Source organism: Sciurus carolinensis, chromosome 2, assembly GCF_902686445.1.
Source record: "Sciurus carolinensis chromosome 2, mSciCar1.2, whole genome shotgun sequence".
Taxonomy (NCBI): domain Eukaryota; kingdom Metazoa; phylum Chordata; class Mammalia; order Rodentia; family Sciuridae; genus Sciurus; species Sciurus carolinensis.
The window spans coordinates 15,407,068-15,427,403 of record NC_062214.1 but is presented as its reverse complement, the minus strand read 5'-3'; the positions used below and the strand labels follow the sequence as shown (position 1 = coordinate 15,427,403).

General features: G+C 37.9%; 1 protein-coding gene and 1 non-coding gene across 4 annotated transcripts in view; one reads left to right on the top strand and one right to left on the bottom strand.

The window, feature by feature from the left end:
- Ift52 (intraflagellar transport 52) overlaps window positions 1–20,336 on the top strand; it is a 37,488-nt gene that overhangs the window by 241 nt on the left and 16,911 nt on the right. For 2 of the 3 annotated variants that reach the window (XR_007107117.1, XM_047540548.1), the window contains exons 2-8: window positions 1,905–2,029; window positions 3,690–3,777; window positions 8,223–8,352; window positions 8,660–8,735; window positions 12,878–12,949; window positions 16,681–16,807; window positions 18,846–18,932. Coding sequence is in view for 2 of the 3 variants with exons in the window: in XM_047540548.1 (XP_047396504.1) it covers window positions 1,905–2,029; window positions 3,690–3,777; window positions 8,223–8,352; window positions 8,660–8,735; window positions 12,878–12,949; window positions 16,681–16,807; window positions 18,846–18,932 (705 nt within the window). In the remaining variant the exon portion in view is untranslated. The remainder of the gene's footprint in view (window positions 1–1,904; window positions 2,030–3,689; window positions 3,778–8,222; window positions 8,353–8,659; window positions 8,736–12,877; window positions 12,950–16,680; window positions 16,808–18,845; window positions 18,933–20,336) is intronic. The other variant, XM_047540549.1, reaches the window with a different exon arrangement.
- Trnaa-ugc (transfer RNA alanine (anticodon UGC)) lies at window positions 2,706–2,779 on the bottom strand. Its single transcript has one exon. It is a non-coding gene; the product is annotated as a tRNA-Ala (tRNA).

The window sequence follows — 20,336 nt, the reverse complement described above, 5'->3', positions numbered from 1 at the left end:
TGGGCCAGTCTCCTGGGAAATCTGAGGTCTGCTGGGGTCAGGTAACTGGCTGGGCCCTGAATCTCCACCGCCTCGGACTGCGCGGGTTTTAATTGTTCTGTTGAGTATGAAAGAGCTTTGGATGAGCAGTCGTAAGGTCTTGGACCCTTTGTCATTGCTGCCACCCTTAGTCTATTCATCACTCATCTGGGAAAGTCCCGATTTGACTGGTAAGGTTATGGGGGGGGGGGAGCCGAGAGAATGCTTGGGCAGCACTCTCCAGGTATTGTTTTAATGTTATTATTGTTGTTTTAAAGTCCCTTCCTATCCTTAAGGAAACTTATTTCTGAATAATTTTGATAGGGCAGGACCCCAGGTCTGCTGCTTTCACCAGGGACTCAACTACAATAAGCTGTTAACTGAAATTGTAGCTTTCATTGCACTCTCCCTTTAAGAGCCACAAAATGAACAAAAGAAGTTTATTCCCTTTTCCTAGGTTTTTGTTCTTTGCCAAAAAATAATCAATGGCAATAGCAGAAATATATATCACTAGGCTAGGACGTAAGGGTAACTTGAACACAAGCACTGCAATACCAAGACTATCAGTCTGATAACTGACACAGCTACCAAGTGACCAACAGCTGAGTAGTGCATAAAACATGGGTATACTGGACTAAGGGATGTTCACATCCAGGTCAGAACAGAGGGAGACAGTGCGATATTTCATCATGCCACTCCGAATGGCTCACAATTTTCCATTTAATATTTTCAGGTCACAGTTGACCTCTGTTAACCAAAACCTGAGAAAGAAAAACCGTGAAGGATAAGGGGATACTACTGTTTTATCAGTAAAGATGACAAAGACCAGAGCTAGAAAGGATCGTCTGAAAACAAAAATGTGTTAGTGTTAATGGAAGTACAGTGATTACTTTTTTTTGGAGGGCAATTTGTACATTGACTTAGCCATTCAAAAAATAGGAATTTATTCTACAAATATCCAGAGTACATAAAAACATCATGTTCAAAAGTTATGTTTTTAGGGCTGGGGGGTTTAGTTCAATGATACAGTATTTTCCTAGCAGGCATAAGGCCCTGTGTGAGCCCAAACACTGCAAAAACAAAAACAAACAAAGGGTGTCTTTAGTATTTTACTAGCAAAATTTTTGGAAAAAATGACAGTTGCCAGTCATATATAATTGATAAAATAAATTGTGATACATCCACAAAATGGAATACGTATAGTTATTTAGCAGAATATGGTAGATCCATATGTATTGACATGGAAGGATGTCAGGTATACAAAGTTAATTGAAAAAATTGTGTTGGACAATAGTGTATATGGTAAGATACACTATTTAGTGAAATAAACTGTTAAAATATATATGTGTATATGGAGAGAGGGTGGGGGGAGGGGAGAATTTAGAAGATGATATCCCACACTTAATAGCAGTTAGCAGTGGCGAATCAATGTGGAATCATGGTCTCAGGCCACAAGAGCAGGGTGGTGGTGGGCAAAGCCATGGAAGTAGGCTGGTGGGAGGGCCTGGGTAAGAACCTGGAAGCAGAAGCCAGGGATGAGCTGGGTGTGGTTTGGTCTTTGGTTTCTGTAGCTATATTATGCATTTCATTCTCCACTTTTGAGAATTGTGAATGTTTCATAGATAGGCTGAAGTTGTATACCCTTCTTTGGTAAATTAGAAATGAAAGGCAATAGGCTAGGGATGTAGCTTACTGTTAGAGCACTTGTCTAGCATGTGTGAGGCCCTGGGTTCAATCCCCAACACTGTAGAAAAAGAGAGAGGGAGGGAGGGAGGGAAGGAGGGAGGGAGCAAGCAAGCACACGTGCTGAAAGGCAACTATTCCTTTTGGGGTCTTTCTTTTGGAATATTGTGTATTGTTTTTCTGATCTATCTTTTTTCCATAAGGTAACCATGGAGAAGGAGGTTCGGAGCACCATTCTTTTCAATGCATACAAAAAGGAGGTATTTACCACCAACAATGGCTATAAATCCATGCAGAAAAGACTTCGGAGTAATTGGAAGATTCAGAAGTGAGTTGAATCTTGTGTGTATTATCTTTGCTTCTAAGTGATGATAGTTTACTGGTTAAACTGAAAAGTTTTGATTTCCTTATGAATGATAAATTGGTTAGGTAGGAAGAGCTCAATTTAAAGATTGTTCAAAAGATTCAGCATGGTTGGGCATGCCTGTAATCCTAGTGGCTAGTGATGCTGAGGTAGGAGGATCACAAGTTTGAGGCTAGCCTCAGCAATTTAGCAAGACTGTAACCAACTTTATGAGACTCTGCCTTAAAATAACAAATAAAAAAAACTGGGGATGTGGCTCAGTGGTAAAGTATCTCTGGACTCAGTCCCTAATACAGAAAAAAAAATTGTTCAAAAGTAAATGAATTTTTATAGCCACGTGCGGTGGCACATGCCTGTAATCCCAGTGGCTTGGGAGGCTGAGGCAGGAGGATCAGAATTTCAAAGCCAGCCTCAGCAGAAGTGAGGTGCTAAGCAACTCAGTGAAACCCTGTCTCTAAATAAAATACAAAGTAGGGCTGGGGATGTGGCTCAGTGACTGAGTGCCCTTGACTGAGTTCAATCCCTGGTACCATCACTCCAAAAGAAGTAAATGAATTATTATTGTTGTTGTTGTTATTATTATTATTATTATTCAGGGCGGATGAATTATTATTAATAATATCTTTTTTTTTTTTTTTTTTTGTGGTACTGGGGTTTGAACCCAGGGCCTTGTGTTTGCAAGGCACACACTCTACCAACTGAGCTATATCCCCAGCCCTTTAAAACATCTTTTAAAGATTGCAATCACCACATTATTAAGTTGTTCTATAAATCACAAACAAAAAGTTTTCTTATTATATCCATATAATAAGATGTTGAAGGTTAGGGAGGTGGCTCAGTGGTAGAGTGCTTGCCTGGCATGTGTGAGACCTGGGTTTGATCTCTGGCACTGCAAAAAAGAAAGAAAAAAAAAAAAAAAAAAGAAAATTCAGGGTGTAGCTCAATGATAAAGGGCTCCCCAGCACTGAAAAAAAAAAAAAAAAGAGATGTTGAAGATTTTCTCCATATTTTAACTTGGGTCAACACATCAGTTTAGGGAAAGGAAAAATGGGATTAAATGAGAACATCTCTGTCTTTATATGTACGTGTCTGTGTATGTATTCTTAATGAGAATGAATTTATAGTCATATAAACTAATGGATAGAAGAAATAAGAGATGACTGAATTAGTAGTTGGAGGACTTCTTTGTGTATGTCCCAATCCTGGAAATTTAAGCCAGGGCTTAAATGGAGCTGCATCCCTTACCCCTTTTTAAATTTTATTTTGAGATATGGCCCTGTTATGTTGGCAAGGTTGGCCTCAGACATAAACTTGTAAACCCCCTGCATTAGTGTTCTGAGTTGCTGGGATTACAGTGCTGTTGCCCTGGCTGGAGGACTTCTTCATATCTTAACTTGGCTTAATTTGGACACCTTGGCTTTTTGGAAGTGTTTGACTAGAAGCCATATCTCTCTGGCAGGCTTAGGAGAGGATTCTAACCTTGGGAGAGAGGCTGCTAGATGTACCTCTGAGCCCCTTCATCTCTTGGTCTCTGTTGCCTTGGTTCTGTGCAGCCAATTTGCTAAAATAGTTCCTAAGTTGGTTTAAGTTACGGATTTAACATTTACTTTTAAAATGTTTCCAGCTTAAAAGAGGAAATCACATCTGAGAAGCTAATTGGAGTGAAACTGTGGATTACAGCTGGGCCAAGGGAAAAATTTACTGCAGCTGAGGTAAGAAATATCCATAAAACAGAAATACAGAGGCGTGGTTAGGAAGATGGGCTCTAAGACACTGAACTTAGATCCCACTCCACTACTTCCTGTGTTGCCTGAAAGCAGTCACGTCATCTGACTTCATGATGGAGTTGTGATAACTGAGATAATCCATGTAAAGTGCCAAACACATAAGGAGGGCTAATCAAGCTTTAGTCATACTTCTTTGCCATATTTTTGTTTGAAAATAGTAAAACTTGATTTAAAATTAGACTTTCTCAGTTCTGTTGTATGGGCTAGATAAAAAATGATAAATGTAAAACCCATGCTGAAAATTGTCAGTGTTGGTGAGGATGTGAAAAAATTAGAACCCTTCTACATTGTTGGCAGCAATATAAAATGGTGAAACCATTAATGAAAAACAGTATGGCAGTTCAAAATTGATAAAATTGAGTTCCACAATCTCATTTCTGGATATGCGTCCAAAAAACTTGAAAGCAAAAGCTCAAAAAGTAATTTTGTACTTAGCAGTACTTTTTACCATAGCTAAATGATGGAAATAGCCCTAGTGTCTGTTTACAGATGAATAGATAAGCAAAATGTGGTATTTACCTGCTGGAAATACTATTCAGCCTTAGAAATAGAGAGGGATTAGAGTGTAGCTCTGTGGTATCATGTATGAGCAAGTCCTTGGCTTTGATCCCCAGTACCAAATAAAAGGTGGGGGGAGAAATTCTGATAAATACTACAACATGATGAACCTTAAGGCCATTATGCCAAGTGAACTAAGGCAGTCAGAGAAGGACAAATACTGGTCAAGTGCTGTGGCACTCACCTAATATCCCAAAGACTAAGGAGACTGAGGCAGGAGGATTGAAAGTATGAGGCCAGCCTCAGCAATTCAGTGCAGCCTGAGCCACTTCTTGAGACCCTTTCTCAAAATAAAAAAATTAAAAGAACTGGGGATATAACTCAGTAATAAAGCACCCCTGGGTTCAATCCCCAGTACCAAAAAAAAAAAAAAGACAAATACTATATGATTTCACTTATATGAGTAATTGAATTCATAGAGACAAAAATTAGTGGTGTTTGCAGGCCTGGAAGAGATGGGGAATTGTTAATAGGTATAGAGTTTTAGTTTTAAGAGATGATGTGGAGGCAGGCTGTGGAGGCAGGCCGGGTCTCCTGCTCTTACTCTAGGTGGAGCCAGTGGGAGGAGAGTCACAAGGGTACATTTCTGGTGTTTTTATTTTCTTAACTTATTGCAAGATGTCCTTCCTACCTGGGACGGGCTTGGAGATGTAACTCAGGTTAATCGAGAGCAGGAATAGGAATTATTGTTGAGATTAGAGGTGACCAGTGCCTCTACCCACTGAGACCTTGAGGGAAATGTATCACCGAGGGCAACAGCCTATAGAGGAGGAGTACTTTATTACTTGCGGGGCCACCTCCCTTCTGTAGCTAGGAAAGCCAGAGAAATGTTTAGATCTTTGCCACAAAGGAGGCAGCCTCAGGAAGGTAAGGGTGTCCAGAGAGAAGGTCAGAGCCCGATGAGTAGGCCTTTTTCCAAGTGAGAACAGGCACCAGGCCAAGACTTACTTCAGGCTTCCGAAAGACATGCATCCTTGAGAGGCAGACTTGGTTCTTTGGAACTTTAGCCTAATAAAATGTCCTCTCACCAGATCTTTGGAGTTGGAGTGAGGAGGGAAGGAAAGGAAGAGAAGAACCTTTGGCTTCTTTCTGAATACAAACATTTTCTGTTTTTATTCTTCCAAGGGCTGATTCCAATGGTAGCAGGGGTCTTCCTCAAGGAAAAAGATCAATTCTTTCCTGGTCATTGCTGGCCTCCTAAGACTAATAAAGGGGTGAAGGGGTGATACTTCCTTGATACTGTCCTATGTCTGGTATTAGATGCTAATAGCAGACTAGAAACTAGGCTGAAGAGTCTTACTGCATTTCCCACCTCAACTACCCCACCTCACTTGGTGACATTATTAAGCTACCACCAGATGACCACATGACAGACGAGTATTTTCCAACCTGTCAGAACAGCATCCACCATTGTATCCTGATTATAAATACCACCTTTATTTTCCTGAATTGAAATGCATGGATAATATAACCCACCGCCATTGAAAACAAGTCAATATAGTAGATTACCTATAATAAAAAGAAATTAAAAGAAGATGATTTATAAAAGAATATACATTCTTCACATTGAAAATGTTTAAGCATGGACACACTAGAAGAATATGCATATTTCAGTTTGTGTTTAGGCATATGTACCCTAGAACACATCGTTATATTTGACATTTTAAATAAAGGCTAAACAAATACATGGAATACTACGAGTAAGACAAGTACAAAAAAGCAAGCTGATGCAGGTGTGTTGGTATTTCAGATCATGAGCCACATTGCACTGGTGATGCAATTTGCCAAAATACTGACGCACTCTTGGTAAATTGCTGAAAAAAATAAAGTATAATTTTCTCAATTTACATGGTAGTTGCATACCTGAGAATTTGGTTTGTATTAAATCATGCAAAAATATTTTTTGTTTATATATATAAATTGGAGTTAGATTCTAGATCAGTTTATGTTGTTGGTGGGTTTTTTCCCTTTTTTTAAATGCACGTGACTATTGAGAAGACAAACGTTGTGGGTTAATTCTTTACTACGGGAATTGGTCTGAGCATTGCAGGGCCTTAGCATACCTTCCCACCATCTGCTAAAATGTCCTTAAATATTAATGTTAGATCAATTCACAATACATGCTAAATGGTTTAATGCCTCCGCTGAGAGTCACAGGCCTGAATCATACAAATATCCCACATTGCTTCCACATTGTAATGTGAAACTCCTTATTTACATAACAAGTCCTTTCATATATCTCTTTTTCTCAAAATGCCAGACAGCTGGTAGGATACAAAAGATACCAATACCACCTCTGTTTCCACTGCATTTAGATACCATTGACAAATCCCAGAACCACAGTCATAGTAGGTTCCAAGTCTCAGTAGTGTTTCCCATCCCAAAACTATGTTCTGAGAATATAGAAAACAAAAATATGTATACAGATATACACATATTAGAGTGCATGTTCATATTTGTTTTCTTTTGTGATGTTGGGGATTGAACCCAGGGTTGCTGTACTACTGCATTACATTCTCACCCCTTTTTTTTTTTTTAATTTTTTTTATTGTAAACAACTGGGGTACATCTTGTTTCTCTGTTTGTACTCCTTTTTGGTTTTTGAGATAGAATATTGATAAGTTGCTGAACTTGGCCTTGAACTTGGGATCTCCTGCCTCAGCCTCTGAAATAGCTAGGATTACAGGCAAGAGCCACAGTGCCCAGCTTCTTTTCTGGTGGAATACTTAGTGAAGAAAATTAAGCTACTGATCTGTACCAGGCAGGGTGGTACATGCCTATAATCCGAGCAACTCAGAGGCTAAAACAGGAGGGTTGCAAGTTCAAGGCCTTCAGCAACTTAGTAAGACCCTTTCTCAAAAAAAAACAAAAAAAAAAAAAAAAAAAGAAAGCTGGGCATGATGGTGCACATCTGTAATCCCAGCAACTTGGGAGACCGAGTTCAAGGCCAGCCTCAGCAACTTAGCTTGACTGTCTCAAAATAAAAAATAAAAAGGGCTGGAAATGTGACTTTGTGGTTAAGCACCCCTAGGTTCAATCCCCAGTACCAAAAAATAAATAAATTAATTTAAAAAATATAAAGGGCTGGGGATGTAGCTCAGTGGTAAAACATCCCTGGGTTTAACAGTATTAAAACAAAACAAAACTATTTGTCTAGACATCCTCCCCTTGCCAGCTTTCCCCAGAATAGATCAGCAAGATCAACTCCAGATTTTTTTCCCCTCCTCAGCTTTGTGAGAGTTAGAGAGTGCTTCCCAGGAGATAAGCCAACAACTTAAATTTCTCACTGTGGTTTGGTCAGAACTCTTCCCTGATGAGGTATGGAATGCCTTCAGCCTGATATTCTTGGCAGGCAGTGAAAGGAAGGTATATCTAGATTTATGTTTCTCAGCTGAGGTAGTTCTTCTTCCTTCTCTCCTTCTGACAGGACATTTGGCAGTGTCTAGGGACATTTTTGGTTGTTGGAAGAGTAGGTGTAACTTGTATCTGGTAGTTGGAGACCAGGGATGCACTAGATGGAGATCTGCGAGTTTCCTTTAGCTAATAGTTTTACACTTTTGCTATGCTGTCCAGATAGTCAATTTTGAAAATGGCAATTCAGTTTGAGTATTTTGAGGCATTATGTTCAAAGATAAGCCTGGAAATCCTATGTAGAGAGTATATTTTATATTATCTCATGTACATTTATATTTAAACGTTTTATAGATTCGAAGTTTTTACTTTTTAGTAAAGTTTTATTCATAGTATAATGTTTTGGTCAGAAGTCTTTTGAGTATGTATATTCATAGATTGATTTTTTTTTCTTTGTGTAGTTTGAAGTTCTGAAGAAGTACCTTGACAGTGGTGGGGATATCCTTGTGATGCTAGGAGAAGGTGGAGAATCCAGATTTGACACCAATATTAATTTTCTACTAGAAGAATATGGAATCATGGTTAATAATGGTAATTATTAGTAGTATTCTTTTAATTCTAATAGAAGCAGTGATTTCCTATTTATTGTTCCTAGTGGAACAATAAATAGTGGGTTCCCGGCCCACTGGTACAATGGAAAAAGATCTGGCTGAGGTAATATGGTTCAGCAGTCTGAGCTCACAGTAGTCTGAGCTCTCTGCACCTAGGCTTCTTCCACTAATAAAATTCAATGGATTGCAACAGAGTTCCAGGGTTCCTTTCAGATCAAAAGTTGTAAAAGACTTTAACATCAAACTTATTTCTAATCTAAAATGCATCTCTCTCTCTTCCCTACAAGATGCTGTGGTTAGAAATGTATATTACAAGTATTTCCATCCTAAGGAAGCTCTGGTTTCCAATGGAGTATTGAACAGGTAAGCATGTTGAGAAGCAGAGAGGTCTTTACAGATGACTCTTATCTCTTCTTACATGTTTTCATTGCCCTGACTCTCTTTTTACTTTATTCTAATTTATTTTATTTTATTACTTCTTATTCATCAAATTATATTCCTCCTTTTTTTTTTTTTTTTTTTTTTTTTTGGTACCAGGGATTGAACTCAGGGGCACTCTACCACTGAGCCACATCCCCAACCCTGTTTTGTATTTTATTTAGAGACAGGGTCTCACTGTGTTGCTTAGCCCCTTGCTGTTGCAGAGACTGGCTTTGAACTCTCAATCCCCCTGCCCAGCCTCGAGAGCCACTGGGGTTACAGGTGTGTGCCACTGTGCCTGGCCATCTTCCTCCATCCTTTGCAACCTTTCTTCACATTCACCTTTTGTCAGTTAGAATACTTTCAGTTGCAAGTAACAGAAAACCATGTCCAAATAGGATTAAACTTGATTATTGACTCGTGTAGTTGAAAAAGCCCAGAAATAGGGCAGGTTTGGATATGGATTGACTGAAAGATTCATGTCATCAGGGCTCTAGTTTCATTTCTGTCCAGTTCTTTTGGCTTTACAGTTCTGTATGTGTGGACTGAATTTTATTTATTTATTTATTTTTTAAGTTTCTACGTTCATATCTGCATGCTGTCCAGGGCAAGAGAGCAGGACTTGGTCCCAGCATTCCCACTAAGAATAATCATGAGAATCTGTTTGATCTGGCTTGGCCTCATGCCCATCCTGGACAAGCCTGATGGTGTAGCAAGGCTATCTCCTGGAGGCTGGGTTAGCTTTCTCTTAGCTGTCTAAAATAGATTAGGGGCTTTTGGGAAGTAGGAAATGAATGCATGAGGGGCAACATCCAATGCCCCCAGGAGCTTTTTCTCGCATTCAGAATTATTCATTGCACACTTGAACATGTTGTAGGCCAGGCATTCTACTGACCCTGAGGATAGTCTAGAGTGTGGGTCTAAGATATGCACTCTTTCCTCAGGACTCAAGAAAAAGAACTGATCCTAATATATTGTTAACTTTTGTAAGCTTCCTGAAAGACATGTGGGTGTATGGGTATACTTTAATTTTTAAAAAAATGTGTCATAAGAGAAGTTTCAAGATGGCAGAAAGAGAAGGTCACTTTCCTGCCTGCTCCATGCATGAAACCAAGAAGGCAGAGAGGCAGCTTCTCAGCAAGGTGACATAGTGGAATAAGACTTGGCTTCTCTACCAAATGAGTGGAACTTAGGGGGATCCCTGGTGTGCAGACTTCCAGTGTGGACTGGCAACTGCTAGTCCCTGCAGGTGCGCTGATTTAAAATCTCCAAACCAATTTGCATTCCACAAAGAACGTGGAGCATACCTTAAACCTGGCCTCTAGGACTTCTGCTTACTGGATTACCTCTCTTACTCCAGCAGTCCACCCAGAAGGTGGAGCATCACACTCCAGATGACCCCACCTGACACTGCTGAAAAGAGAAGCTGAGAATCTTTTGAACTCTAAAGGAAACAATTTAACTTTTCATTAAGGTTTTTTTTTTTTTTTTTTTTTCTCTATCTGATTAATCATGACCTTCATGGTCCATGGACATTGATACATATTCATATTTTTTTTTCCTCATTTCTAGCATTTTTGAAGCCAGTTATTTTTCATGGATAAGGTTTTTGAGGATTAGGATGTTTGATTGGTATATTTCAGTTTTGTTTTGTATTCTTTTATTTTTATTTTTAAAAATATTTAGCCAGGCGCGTTGGCACCCGCCTGTGATCCCAGCGACTTGGGAGACTGAGGCAGGAGAATCTGGAGTTCAAAACCTGCCTCAGCAACAACAAGGTGCTGAGCAACTCAGTGAGACCCTTCTCTAAATAAAATACAAAATAGAGCTGGGGATGTGGCTTGGTGGTTGAATGCCACTGAGTTCAATTCCTGGTACCCCCCCCAACCCAATTTTTTTTTTTTTGCGTATTTATTTTTCTCTCACCTGTTTCCCTCAAGTCTTTTTTCTTTTCTTTTACTAATACCCTATTGTTCTCTTTCACTCTTCCTTTAATCTTTTACTTTTATCTTCTCTCCTCCCTCATAATCATCACATCCTATATGACTTCTGTTCTCTCCCTGTTCATCATTTGAAACGGTAAATCCTTTTTACAAACTTACTGTCTTTATTGTAGAAAATAACTCATCATATAATTTTTGTTGATTGTGAAAATTAACATTGCAGATGTCATAGTAGGAACTATGGTTTCATGCTGTATATTGCTTGCATTGATTGTTGTTGTTATTTGTCTCCCCATAAACTGTGAGGTACTGGAAACCTTCAGGGACACTCTAAGTCCTCAGGGTAGAAACTCCACTGCCTCAGATCCACACTGTTAGATGGTTAGGCACAAAAACAACATGAAAAAGCAAGGGAACAAATTGCCCCAAACAAACCAAGATACTCCAATAACAGAATCCATCGACACCACCATGGAAGACATGCCAGAGGAGTTTACAATGTACATAGTTAAAGTAATCTGCGAGGTGAAGGACAATGTAAGAAGTGAAATCAGAGAGAAAATATGGGAAGTAAAAGATCACTTCAGTAAGGAGAGATTCTGAAAAGAAATCAAATCATCAAAATGAAGGAATCAATATAACAAATTAAAAACTCAATGGAAAGCATCACCAACAGATTAGATCACTTGGAAGACAGTTTCAGGCAATGAAGACAAAATATATAATCTTGCAAACAAAGGTGATTGTGGAGAAAAGATGTTAAAAGAGACCATGAACAGAACTTCCAAGAAATATGGGATAACCTGAAAAGACCAAATTTAAGATTTATCAGGATAGATGAAGGTTGGAGATACAAACCAAAGGAATGCACAATGTTTTCAATGAAATAATACAGAAAATTTTCCAAACATAAAGAATGAAATGGAAAATCAAATATAGGAGACTTATAGAACCTCAAATATACAAAATTACAAGACCCACACCAAGGCACATTACTCTAAAAATGCCTGACATATAGAATAAGGATAGAATTTTAAAGGCTGCCAGAGAAAAATGTCAGATCACATTTAGAGGGAAGCCAATTCAGATATCAGCTGATTTCTCCATGTAGGACCTCAAAGCTAAGAGGTCTTAGAATAATATATATTAAGCTCTGAAAGAAAATGGATGCCAGCCAAGAATACTATACCTAGCAAAATTAAGCTTCAGAATTGATGATGAAATGCAAACCTTCCATGATAAACAAAAGTTAAAAGAATTCAGATTATTCAGGTTAAAAGAATTCACAACTGGAAAGCCTACACTATAAAACATACTCAATAAAATATTTCATAAAGAAGGAATGAAAAATAAAAGTGAAAGCCAGCAAAGAGAGGAGCTACACTAAAAGAATAGTCAATCAAAGGAGAAACTAATTCAAATTAAAAACCAGAAATAAATAAAAATGACAGGGAATAAAAATGATTTCTCAATAACATTATATGTAAATGGCCTCGACTTATCAATCAAAAGACATAGACTGGCAGATTGAATTTAAAAACAAGACCCAACAATATGCTGTCTCCACGAGTACATTAGTTTCCAAATATTTGAAAATATTCCTGATATCTTTCTGGTGTTGATTTTTAATTTAATTCTGTTTAATTAAAGAATATGTTCTGAATAACCTGAATTCTTTCATATTTTCATTTTCATTCATTTCAAATTATTTTCTAATTTCCCTTGTGATTTCTTCTTTAATCCATTGTTACTTCACAATGTGTTATTTAATTTCTATATGTTTGTGGATACCTCTTATTAATTTCTGATTTCTTACTAATTTCATTATGTTTGGAGAATGAGCTTTGTATTATTTTAACCCAGTCTTACTACTTCTTCATGCAATATCTGAATTTTTAGGACATTTTAAAATTAATTTCTCCTTACTTTGAGCTGTAAAGATTTTTTTATTCTGGATGCTGTATTTTACTATTAATAAATCCATGTATTTTATCTGTAAAGAAAAAAAGAATTTTATTGGCTCAAAAAAATGTGTCACAAAGTCTACAAAACTCTTGCATCTAGTTCACATTTATTATTAATAAATGCAATGTGAGATTCTCCATTTTTTTTATTGACTAGGTTTTATTTTTTTTCTTCAAGGGAAATTAGCCGAGCAGCAGGAAAAACGGTGCCTGGAATCATTGATGAGGAGAGCAGTGGGAACAATGCCCAGTAAGTGTGTTTCTCAGGCCACTTGGGGAGGCTGGATTTATTTCAAAGGATTTTCCTTTTGAAGGTGAAGAGTTTTCTAATTTAAAAAGTAATTCTCATCAATAACAAATAAAAACAGTTTGAACAGTTCAAAAGAAAGAAAGTAGCCAGGCAGTGGCACACCTCTGTAATCTCTGTAATCTCTGTACCTCAGGAGGCTGAAGCAGGAGGATTGCAAATTCAAGGCCAGCATCAGCAACTTAGCAAGACCTTATCTCAAAAAATAAAAGGACTGGGGATGTGACTCAGTACCCCTGGGTTCAATACTCACTACCAAAAAAGAGAGGTAGAAAGTAGAAGTTCTGCATTGTAAATCCATGCCCCTCTCCTGAAAATAATCAGTGTCTGTCTGCCTGTCTGCCCTCTCTCACTCTCTCTTTCTCTCTTGTGATTTTGTTTTTGTTTTTGTGGTGCTGGGGATTGAACCCAGGACCTTATGCATGTGGGGCAAGCACTCTACCAACTGAGCTATATCCCCAGCCTCTCTTGTTTTTTGATCGCAGGAAGGTACTGGGGATTGAACCCAGAGGCACTGTACCACTGAGCTAAGTCCTCAGCTCTTTTTAGAATTATTTATTTTGAGACAGGGTCTCACTTAAGTGGCTTAGGGCCATGATAAGTTGCTGCAGCTACCCTCAAACTTGTCATCCTCCAGCCTCAGCCTTTCAAAGATAATCAATCTTAACAGTATGGAATTTAGATTTCTAGTTCTTTTTCATATATAAAAACATAGATAATTGCTTTATCTTTTAATGACAAAACTAAATTGGATATGTCTAATTGGATATATCTTCTTTATCTAACCAATCCCCTATTGTTAGACATTTAAGTAAGTCTGTATTATTTTTCTTTATTTTTGTAGTACTGGGATTGAACCCATGGGTACTGTACCACTGAGTTCCATCCCTATCCCTTTTTATTTTTTATTTTGAGACAGAATCTCACTAAGTTGCTGAGGCTGGTCTCAAACTTGAAATCCTCCTGCCTCAGCCTCCCAAGTTGCTGTGGTTACAGGCCTCCACCACTGTGCCTGGCTAATATTTCACCTTAATAATACCACCTAACATTTATTTGAGCATTTACTTTTTAATAGATGTATATTACTTCATTTAATCCTCACAACAACCATAGAAGGTTGGAGATGAGATGCAAAGAGGTAATTGCCCAAATTTACCTGACTGTCAGAACTTAGATTTAAACCTAGGCAGTTTGCTCCAGAACCTGTACTTCCTTTCTGTTTGTTTCTGAGACGTAGATTTATTTAGGAAAGCAGATGCACATTTCAGGAAAGAAAGTAGGCTATCTCGAGAGAGAGCTGTCTTTGGGGTAAAGTAAGAAATACACATCCAAAGGAGGATGCCAACCATCTTGAGAGTGAGGAGCTTTTGAGATAAAGCAAGGAGCACACATTAAAGGGAGAAGGCAGCAGTTGACCTCTGTTCCGTGTGGTTAAAAACAAGATTTTATATGTTACAAATAAAAAGCACAAGTGAACATCTTGGTATAGTTTTTGTGTTCTTATGCTAATTTTAGTAAGGTAGCATTGGAATTTCTGAGTCAAAAGTGTTCTTGTTGACGTATTGTCAAATGTGATACATTGCCCAGTCGCCCTTCCAGCAGCTTGTCACACTTACAGTTCCTATGAACATGCCCCCTTTTCCTCTCTTGCCAAAATGTAGTATTCTAGTAAAAATAGTGTCTCTTTTTGTTTTTTAGTTTGCATTTCTTTGATTATTAGTACATGCGAGTATGTCTTTCCTATTCTAAGATAATAAAATATTCACCTATATTTTCTTTTTGTTCTTTTATGGTTATTCTTAAATAAATTTTTAATTCATCTGAGAATATATTTTAGGGTATGGTATGAAAATGGAAATGTTTCTCCAAATAGCTGAAATTATGCCATCCATCTCTAGTAGTTTAAAATGTCACTCTTATTATATAATAACTCTCACCTTGTATATGTATTTGGAGTTTGATTCTAATCCATATTATTTGTTTTTTATTCACTAGTATCATATTATTTTAATTGCTAGAACTTTGTAACATACTCTAACTTTTTATGTAAAGTTCAACTTTTATGGGGTAATATACCTCAAATTATATTTTTCTCAGTATAGTAACTGAGAAAAATATTTGCAGTACACAGAGGTCTTATAAAGGAATGAGAAAAGAAAAACTTTTTTTTTTATTATTTTATTGTAAACAAATGGGATACATGTTGTTTCTGTTTGTACATGGCGTAAAGGCATACCATTTGTGTAATCATAAATTTACATAGAGTAATGCTGTTTGATTCATTTTGTTATTTTTTCCCTTCCCAGAAAAACATTTTTAAAAAAATCATCAAAAGGCAGTAACAAAATTCATAGAAAACAAAATTAGCTCATCTCCCCTGAGGTCATTTGGGGGAAATGTCAGGGAATTGGGGGGTAGATTCATGTTGACATCCATGTGGCTATTTTCACTTATCTGTTCTTCCCCCACGGTCAACTAATGATTTCCTTCTGCTCCTGGCCTAGAACTCATGACTGTAGTCCCTACTTACTGGGATACTGCTGCACTAGGGGCAGATGGGGGAGAATGGAGATTGTGGGCAGGTATTGGCTTCTTTCCCATGGTGTGACCACAAAAGTCAAAAGGGTAGAAAAGACATTACTGAAGGGATGGGAAAACAAACCTTGGCAGGAAATAATTTTAAAGTTAAACTAGGAAAAGGTTTCTCATGGTCCAAAAAAAGAGGAAAATGAAAATCTTTATTGGTTATTCCTTATGGGTGCTTTTTCCATGACTTCTCCTACTCCCAGATCTTTAATTTATGCTCTGAACTTAAGACTTCTATTTCTCTCCATTCTAAGAGCACTTCCTTCAAACAGCTACCTTTGTAGAGCTTCCATTTTCAGTAAAACCCTAGTCCCTCCTACATGGGTTACCCTCACCCCAGGATCTGTACCCCACAGTCTCCAGAGATACTTTGCCCCAGGTCACATGGGGATTGAACCCAGGGCACTTTACCACTGAGCTGCTTTCCCAGCCCTTTATATTTTTTATTTTGAGACAGAGTGTAAGTTGCTAAGGCTGGGCTTGAACTTGTGATCCTCCTGCCTCAGCCTTCCAAGTTGCTGGAATTACAGGCATGTGCATCTGTACCCAGCTAAATGCTCTTAAGTCTGTGTTAGAGAGGTGGAGAGTGAGAAAGGACTCCAAGGCAAGTCTTTGTAGCAGTGTCTAATGTGAGGTACATATATGCCCCTGTTCATAAATGCCCCTAAGCATTTACCTGATGACATGCCCTCCCATGATGTGACATTAATTCTTAGAGATTGCAGCAGCCAAATCTAAGAGGAAAATACATACTTTTAAGACATTATTATGCAGAGCAGGCTCATATGTATGTAACCCTAGATCATTCCTTGATGAGGCCCCTCTTGGCCTCCCCCTCCATTGAGGCTACTTTACTTTTTCTGGTTACAATCATTTGCACTTTACTGTTAGTTCACATTCATATTTGCTAAGACACTCCTTATCTGGTAACTAGAGTTGTCCCAGTTTTTGAGTTAACAAACCAAAACTTAGAAAAAAATTTGTATTTAATGGTGCATCAGACTTTTGCCCAAGAAACACTTAAGTTTACTTTTGGATTTTAAAAATTCATTTCATAAACACTTGCATGTTTCTCTAATTTCTTCCAGGGCTCTCACCTTTGTCTATCCTTTTGGTGCCACTTTGAGTGTCATGAAACCAGCAGTGGCTGTTCTGTCCACAGGCTCTGTCTGCTTCCCACTTAACAGACCCATTCTGGCTTTCTACCACTCAAAGGTACAGCCTTTGTTAAATATGGTGTGCATGTTATTTTTATTATTGAAATTATGAAAACTACTTTACCAGTTTGTATATGAGAGTTTGACATTTTTCTCACTGATCTTCCTGTCAGTCCTGTGAAGTAGTATTTTAGGTATCCACGTTTTCTTCATGGGAAGCAGTGGGTCATCTTATAATCAATGTTGTCAAGTCCTAAACCTATCCCTTACTGTTCTAAGTCCACAGTTTTTCCCCAAGAGCATGAAGGTACCTGCTTTATAACTCTAAACCATTTTTATCCTGTGATTCTGTGAGCTCACAGAGTACAGAGCATCCATTCAGGAAAAGGGGAGTTAGCTGTACAGAATTGCCCAGAATCATGCTGTTCTTGTTTTGGTTTATCCCAGGAGAACTTATCAGAAGATTAGTTGTCCAGTTCTCTTTTGGAGACCCCCAAGGAGTGTGGCAACAGTGGTCCAGAGGGCTCTGTGTTATGATGCCATTTTCCCACTGCCTTTTAATTCATGTCTTGTTGAATTTACCTTCATCTGTCCATCAAGACATGGAATTCACCAGCTTCCCATTTTTTCTGGGGACTTAAATATCCCTTGTTCTTCACATTCCTGTTTTTCTTTGTGAGACCTAGCTGTTATCTTTCTCTCCTTAGTTAAGGGCCTCATTTTTTTTCTGAAGTAAATTAATATCTATGCTGTGAAAGATTTAAACAAAATTCATGGGACTCTTATGGTAGTTTTCTCTTCGAAATGTCTGGAAATATTATTTTAAAACTAAAGCATTATTTTTGAGATGTGGGAACAGTTTACATAAACTGTCAGTAAACCGTAAATGAGATACTATTTTAAAAGACCTCTGGTGGTTTCTTACTACAACCATGATTATTTGATTCCTTTTTTTGTTTTGTTTTTCACTTATTTTTGATGATATTGGAGATTCCAGTGCCTCTTGCTTACTAGTCAAGCACTCTACCACTGAGCTACATATCCAGCCTTTTAAAACAATTTTTTAAAATTTCAGATAAGGTCTTGTTAAGTTGCCAAGGTCGTCCTCAAACTTGTGATCCTCCTGCCTCAGCCTCCCAAGTGATTGGGATTATAGGTGTGTGCCACCATTCCTGGCTCCATTACTCTTAGTGTTTCATTTGGATTTATTTCTAATTATTTGTGATTATGGCTATAACATTGCGTGTAGACTTTTTGTGTATTTCGGTCTGTTTTGTTGCATATTTTGACAATTGTAGCAACAGTGTGTGACAGTTTCAGCAACAATGTGTAAAAGAACTCATCTCACTGCACCTGATCAACACTGTTTATAGTCTTTTTTATATTTATTAATCTGATAGGCAAAAATACTTTGACTAATACTGAAATTTTTCCTTATGAACCAGTTGATATTTCTTTTGTGAATTTTTCTTACGAATAGTTTAGTTTTTGTTTGAATCTTAAACACTGGATTTTTTTTTTGTTTTGTTTTTTTGTCCTCATAAATGTCTTTATAGCTCTGATAGAATATCTTTGGGTTTACCTCTTTTTTTTCCCTTTAAAATTATTATTGGACTGGGGATATAGCTCAGTTGGTAAAGTACTTGCCTTGCAAGCACAAGGCCCTGGGTTCAATCCCCAGCACCACAAAAAAAAAAAAAAAAAAAAAAAAATTATTATTGGTCTGGGAGAATAACTTAGTGGTGGAGTGCTTACCTAGCATGTGCAAGACCCTGAATTCTATCTGTGGCATTGAAAAAAAATAATGATCTTCATTTATATGATAACTAACAATGGGAAAAGGCTGGTGAACCAATTTATATTACTTTTGTTAAAATGGAGTAGGAGAATATAGAAATGTCTAAAATGAGAGGCAGAGTAAGTTGTAGTTGTTATCATAGTGGATATCACTAGACTGTTAAAATCCTAATGTGAATTGGCACTTTTTAGTATGTAAGACAGTTGCTGACATGATTTTGGTGGTAAATATTTGGGGACTGGGATACATGCAGTGTGTTTGAGGATCCTAGTGTCTGACAGTGCTTTGTCATCAGTAGAACCAAGGTGGGAAGCTGGCAGTGCTTGGCTCGTGTCACATGTTCAGTGACCAGTATTTGGATAAAGAAGAAAACAGCAAAATCATGGTAAGCTTTTCTCTTTCATCAAATTAATGTATTAATGTTTGTAAACACCTTTACTCATTTAAAACCATGTATTCAGAATCTATTATATGGCAGCACTAAGAATACAGAGTTGAATCAGGCATAGTCCCTTGCTTATAGAAAGTTTATAGCACATAGAGAAAGAGAATGACATATGGAATAGTCCAGAAAAAATGTTTCTAAGCATGCCAACTAGGGATGGGAGCCTATCCTTAGAGGAGCAAACTGAATAAGGGCCTCAAGTGTAAAGCCGCAGAACTTGAACTTACTTTATGCTAAAAGCCATGGCGACCACTCTAGGGTTTGCCACAGCCTTGGGCCTTGCCAAATCCCTCTGTCGTCTGTGTGGAATGAGAAAGGAGCAGGCAGCTAGAGCCAGTTAGGAAACTGGTGGAGTCATCCAGGCAAGAAGGTGAAGACTGAATCAAGGAGTGAAGGGTGAGTGGAGAAGAGGGGCGTTATGGACGTTATGTACAGGACTGGTCACTGACTGATGAGGGAGCAAAGTCGAGACATTGCAGTTGTTCTATTAGAATAATGTAAAGAACACATGTCTTGAGAGAACAGCAGAGTGGGAAGCAGATGTCTTCACAGATCTGTACATTGTGGGATTCTATTGACTTACTTGCCACAGGAAGTCGCACCCATTAGTGAAATTAACTCCTTCCGCCTTACAAGGGTTGTATTGGGAGATTGATTACGGTCTTATTTCTATGGAATCCTCATGAAGTTCCAGTACCTCTGGGTATAATCTGGGAGAGCTAGATGATCTTTTTTATTTCCCTGCAGTACTGGGGATTGAACCCAGGGGTGCTCTATCACTGAGCAACATCCCCAGCCCTTTATTGTTTTAAGTTGCCTAGGTCAACCTTGAACTTATGCTTCTCTTGCCTCAGCTTCCTGACTGGCTAGGATTACATGTTGGCATAGTACCTTGCTTAGATATTCTGCTTTTTAGTAGCTATATTTTTAAGATCAGACTGTCATCATATTAAAAGTTTTTTTTCCAGGATTGTGAACAAGTTTTAATAAATTTTGACTTATAGTTAGGTATTAGAGTATCCTAAGATAAATGATGAATTTCTGATAATAAAGGTTGCATTAGGGGAAGAAAACCTTTTAAGTTTTCATGTGATTTCACCAATAGAAGTCTGGCTATTCTTTTTCTGAATCATTGGTTTAGTCTTTTTCCCTTTATTATTTTTCTTGATTGACTTAATCTCTAGTCTTGACCTTTAGCTTTTCTTTTTTTTTTTTTTTTTTTTGCGGTTCTGGGGATCGAACTCAGGGCCTTGTGCTTGCGAGGCAAGCACTCTACCAGCTGAGCTATCTCCCCAGCCTAACCTTTAGCTTTTCTAAATTACCAGGTATCTAATACTGTATTTA